Below are 5,074 nucleotides of genomic sequence, written 5' to 3'. Positions count from 1 at the left end.
ACTGGACATGCGGCCTTTTGCAGACACACACAGCGGCTGTCCGGGCTCCCCACCTCGCGCGACAAAACAAATGCTTTCCTCCGGACTCAAGACTTGTGATCAGAAGTTTTATTAGTTTTACAAAGAGAAGATCATCAATGATCCCTCCAATTAAAAAAAAAAAAAGTACAAAAACTACATACAAAATGTTGAGATCAGACGACTAAACTTTCCCGACTCAGGGCCAAGTTCTGCAAAGGAAAAAGAAAGATGGATGTGAGCCAGGGAGGACTGGAGAAGAGAGTCCAGGAAGGCTTTCAGGGCCTTATCACTCACCTTCTTAAGCCTCCGCTCCCGTGAAGCCTGGGAGTCAGTCTCAGAGTAAGGGGGAGGCGCTGGAGGGTAGTAGGCCTCTTCTTCCTCTTCCTCCCTGTAAGGCCTCCTCTCCGCTGGCGCCTTTTTCCTCAAGGCCTCTTCTAGTAGCCGCCCGTCATAGGGGGGGTCCCTGGATCTGGAGCCATCATCCCTAGGGTCCCGGGAGCGCTGGTAGCGGGCCCGAGGGTCACCATGAGGTTGGTCCCTAGACCTGAAGTCATCGTAGTGAGGATCCCGGGAGTGTGGAAAGTGCCTGGAGTCGTCTTGGTCTTGGTCATAGAGGTCATCGCGGCTGCGACTTCGCGGCGGTGCATAGGCCCGGCCTCTCCTCCCACTGCTTGGGGGAGATCTCCTCCCTGATTCAGCAGAGCCTGGCCGGGTAAAGTCATCCAGAGCATCCACAGAGCGGGCTCGGGGCCGCCCCGCACCCCGGCTGTTCCCTGGCCGCTCCAGGGGGGCCTCTTGCTCCCACCGCCTGGAACTCCGGGGGGAGTGGTGACCCCATTCCTCATCCCTGATGGGGGTGAGGGCAGGGCCCCGTGAATGCCGGGATCTCCAGTCGTCTTCGTGGAGAGAGGTGACTTCACTCATGGCTGTAGGGAAGGAAGGTGTCTCTTACTGGTGGGAGGTGGTCAGGACCTAATGTCAGGAGCCCAGGGGCCCAGCAGTGTCACTCATTTGGCTCATACATTCTTCTCAAGGGAGCCCCAGGCTTCTCACCTATTTAGTGACGATCTGCAGGGTTCTGTACACTTCACTGTGGCCATGGTAGGGAATGAGGGATTGTGTTCAGGATGTGGAGCAAGCGTCCCTGGGCAATTATCGGGGAGACCTGCTTCCCCCAGCCCCCTCAAGAATCCCTCAGATCCTAAGGCTCACCTCGTTCTACACGGCCATTGGGGGGCCCGGGTCGAGAAGGGTCGAAGTTGGCCAGCTCCTTCTCCATGTAGTATAGGACCCGCATGGAGTCGTCCTGCTGGTTGGCCTGAATCCTGTAGCCACTGCGGATCTCTAGGGATAGGAGTTGGAGGTGATCAGTTCCAGAGGTTGGATGCTGACCACCCCACCTCCCCTATAGGCATGTTCAACTTCGTAAGGATTGGTTCTCACCAGAGGTCACGCTGCTGTCTGTGTCACGAAGCAGGGGTACCCGGGAGCTGTGGCCGCCAACTGGGGGAGATTGGCTGTCAGGAGCAAAACCGTGCATTCCCAGCCCCCTGCCCTCTGCCCCCAATTCCCTCTTCCAACTCCAGACCCCTTAATAGCCATATGCCCAGCCTCCCTGCATCCCTCCACCTCCCACCAGCTACTCCTGGCTGTCCCCAGGGCCTCACCTGAGCTATTCCTGTCGAAGTCTCCAGAGTACCCATTGTAGAGAGGGCCCATGGGGATCATGGCTGGCGGGGGTGGGGTCTTGGCAGGGGAGAGGTGGGCGTAGGTGCTGGGGGCGTAAATGCTTGGAACGCCCGAAGTGGCAGCTTTGCCTGCAGCGTATACTGGGGAGAACACACACAGCATGAGAAGAGCCCCAGGGGCCACAGGCCTTCTCCCCAGTCCCCTGTTGAAGAGCTTCCCTGTGTGCTTGGTTGGTTGCTATAGGGTCCCTGAGGTCAGAGGACATGAGCTGTGTTGAGTCCACACCTCCTGAGCCGTTCCCCACAAGAGTTTTAGGATGGGAGGGTGTACACCGGCGGCCCCAATCAGGAATGCCAGTTTGTTTGACAGTACAGTGGTTTCCCAGCATCTGACAAGGTTTTACGTCAAACTCTGCTGCCAACTTATCATAGGACACGGCCACTCTGGACCTGCGTTCTTACAGAGCAACAGGGACAGAGGTGTCTTGTAGATAAACACCAATGTGTTGGACCCACAAGCCAGAAATAAGTGTTCCCTTTGACATCCGAGCCCTTGCATTAGAAAAATGGATCATCTGGGGGCGGGGATCCCATGCCTGCTCCCCTTTCCCGCCTGCTGGGTCCTCCCTGCAGGGTCTTCCAGACCCCGAGGTGATGGGAAGCCGTCTTGGGAACCTCAGCATTCACTTCCTCAGCCAACCAGCAAAGCATCTCCTCTAGTGTTTCCACCTTGGGGGCCACACCCATCCCGCCCCCGCCCGGTTCTAGGCTTGACAACTCAAGGGCACATCCTCCCCAGCACCCTCCTCCCCGGGCAAGAGGCTGGGGTCTGGTGGCTGCTCTGAGGCAGTCACGGGCCTAGGCAAGTTGCTTTCGTCCTGGAACTCCAAAGATGATGGAACGCTCTGTGTAGGCCAAACCCCACTGGGAAGATGGAGTGGGGCATCAGGCTCAGAAAGCTCCCTTCACCCAATTCAGCTGGGCAGCAGAAGGCTCAGTGCTTACCGCACCCCCCCCCCAACACACACACCGAAGAAGCCCCTCAGCAGTTGGCGGACGTGCTGTTTTATAATTAGCTCTGGGAGTTGCTGCTCTAGGACGGCTCAGGAGGGCTGTGGCTGTGGCAGAAATAACAGGGCCTCTGGCGGGGAGTTAATGGGATCTCAGTTTGGGGGAGCAGGGTCTCAGGGTGGAGGAAATTGGGCCCTGGGACTGGCATTCACAGTCCTGGTCCCTGCCTTAATTAGCGGGGTTAACTGCAAACTTGTTTGCACCCCTGGGGGGAATCCTACCCCACCTGTGAAATGGACTAACACCCACCCCCGCAAGTAATAGGCAAGACACCCACAACTAAAAATGTTGAGAGGGAGGAGATGGCCAGTGTGGGCCTCCAGAGAGCAGTGGATTTGATTTCTCCAGGCGGTGGTGAAACAGGTTGCCCACTGCTGAGTTCAGTCAGTGACCAGAAAATTAGCCAGCATGGTCTGAGCCGTGGCCCTGTGCTGGGCCCTGACACACAGCATTTCCCTTAATGCTCATGACACCCCGTGATGGCAGGACCCTGCAGAGAAGGAAACCAGCTGCTCACCTGAGGTCACACGGTGTGAGTGGTAGGGGCTCTAATTTGCATCCTGGCCCTCGGTCATTACCAATGCTGACGGCAGCAATGTCTGGCAGCTGTGGGCGTGGAACGCTCTGTGTAGGCCAAGCCCCACTCTAAATGCGGGACACACCAGTTCACGGGATCCTGACTCATGCTGTACAGCAGGCTCTGCTGTGGCCCCATTTTACAGAGGAGGAAACTGAGGTTGAGAGGGGAAGTCCTTCAGTGGACTTCCCAACAGGTAAAGAGGTCTAGCCAGGCCTCAAACCTCCACCTGCCCAAGCTTGCGATGACTGCCTATGATTTTAACCTGGACTGTGTTAATTACACTGGAGTCACGGCGCGTGGAAACCTTAAATGTCAGGATGCTAACACACATCCATCTGAGCCACCGGGGTAATTCTTTCTACCACGTGTTCACTCTTGGCCTAGAAATGAGCAGGTGCCCTGAGAGGGGGCAGGTCTGTCCCTCTGTTGGTCTCTCCTAGTCTAGGTGCTCCTAACATGTAAAGTTATTTCTTTCTAGCCGCCAGGGTCATCTGTCTGTCAACCAAAGATATGGTGAACTTGACAGTGACAAAGGAAAAGGTGAGGCGCCCTCACTGAGAACTAGTAGAGAAGTATGTTTTCACGGCCTACTTTTAGTACAAGGAACAAGAGAGCAGGTGTCTGGGTCTAGAACTTCCATGTCAGAGTTGATGGAAACTTCCCAATAACTGAGTACAGAGGTGCTCTCGGGAAGGTAACCAGGGAACTGGAAGCACTGATGTCCCCAAGGGGGGAAGTGGGGCGGCAGAAGGGAGGCACCTCTCTCTTCCTTTCCCACCTCTCCTGTTTGCTTCTTCCCCCTCCACCTCGGGTCCATGTCTAATCCCAGACCCTCTCTGATGTGCTCAGTTCAATTCAGTTCAGTCGCTCAGTTGTGTCCGACTCTTTGTGACCCCATGAACCGCAGCACGCCAAGCCTCCCTGTCCATCACCAACTCTGGGAGTCCACTCAAACCCATGTCCATCGAGTCGGTGATGCCATTCAACCATCTCATCCTCTGTCGTCCCCTTCTCCTCCTGCCCTCAATCTGATGCGCTGGATGGTCCTTAAACGGCATCCGTGGAAAAATCCAGCATCCTTATGTGGATGTGGGTTGTTAAAAGGTGCTTAAATTTGGGGGGCTGTAAACCTCGCTTGGTTTCTGACCTCTTTCACTTCAGATTTTGTTTTTAAAAGGACTTTTACTTCCCGGTGAACAATGTTTTGTACTATTTGATTTTTTTTTTTTACCTTGTGCATAATTTTACCTTCAAAAGGAAAGACTTGAAATAAATGAAAAGTAAAAAAGTAAGTGAAGAGTTGATGTAAATGATAATGTAAAGTAGCAGGTCCTCCTTGGCCCACTTTTCCCCAAACTACTCCCCTCATGACCTCCAGAGTGACACTGTCCCAGGAGGCAGGCAGACGGGCGCCTCCTCCCCTTGGGCCCAGGACAGACGCTGAGTGGGAGTGGACATGCGGCAGGTGAGGGGTACTCACGGGCCTCGGGGCAGCAGGACAGACGCTGAGTGGGAGTGGGCGTGCGGCGGGTGAGGGGTACTCACGGGCCTCGGGGCAGCAGCACTTTTCCGGGCAGCAGGGGCACCTGACGTAGCAGCAGCAGGTATGGGGGCAGCACTGACACCAGCAGATGCCCAACAGGAGGACGACGAGGAAGGCCGCCAAGCAGACAACGACCACGAACAGCCAGTCTGCGGGGACACAAGAACTGGC

General features: G+C 55.6%; 1 protein-coding gene across 2 annotated transcripts in view; it reads right to left on the bottom strand.

Moving 5' to 3' along the window:
- Positions 1 to 13: 13 nt before the first annotated feature.
- LSR (lipolysis stimulated lipoprotein receptor) overlaps positions 14 to 5,074 on the bottom strand; it is a 15,820-nt gene continuing 10,759 nt past the window's right edge. For both annotated transcript variants that reach the window (XM_010848993.1, XM_010848995.1), the window contains 6 exons: positions 4,906 to 5,052; positions 1,689 to 1,850; positions 1,465 to 1,524; positions 1,234 to 1,365; positions 316 to 947; positions 14 to 230 (listed from right to left, as the gene is read on the bottom strand). In XM_010848993.1, the coding sequence (XP_010847295.1) occupies positions 195 to 230; positions 316 to 947; positions 1,234 to 1,365; positions 1,465 to 1,524; positions 1,689 to 1,850; positions 4,906 to 5,052 (1,169 nt within the window). In that variant the 3' untranslated portion in view covers positions 14 to 194. The remainder of the gene's footprint in view (positions 231 to 315; positions 948 to 1,233; positions 1,366 to 1,464; positions 1,525 to 1,688; positions 1,851 to 4,905; positions 5,053 to 5,074) is intronic.

Source organism: Bison bison, unplaced genomic scaffold (genome assembly GCF_000754665.1).
Source record: "Bison bison bison isolate TAMUID 2011002044 unplaced genomic scaffold, Bison_UMD1.0 scf7180017864280, whole genome shotgun sequence".
NCBI lineage: Eukaryota > Metazoa > Chordata > Mammalia > Artiodactyla > Bovidae > Bison > Bison bison.
This window is presented reverse-complemented; position numbering and strand designations above follow the sequence as displayed.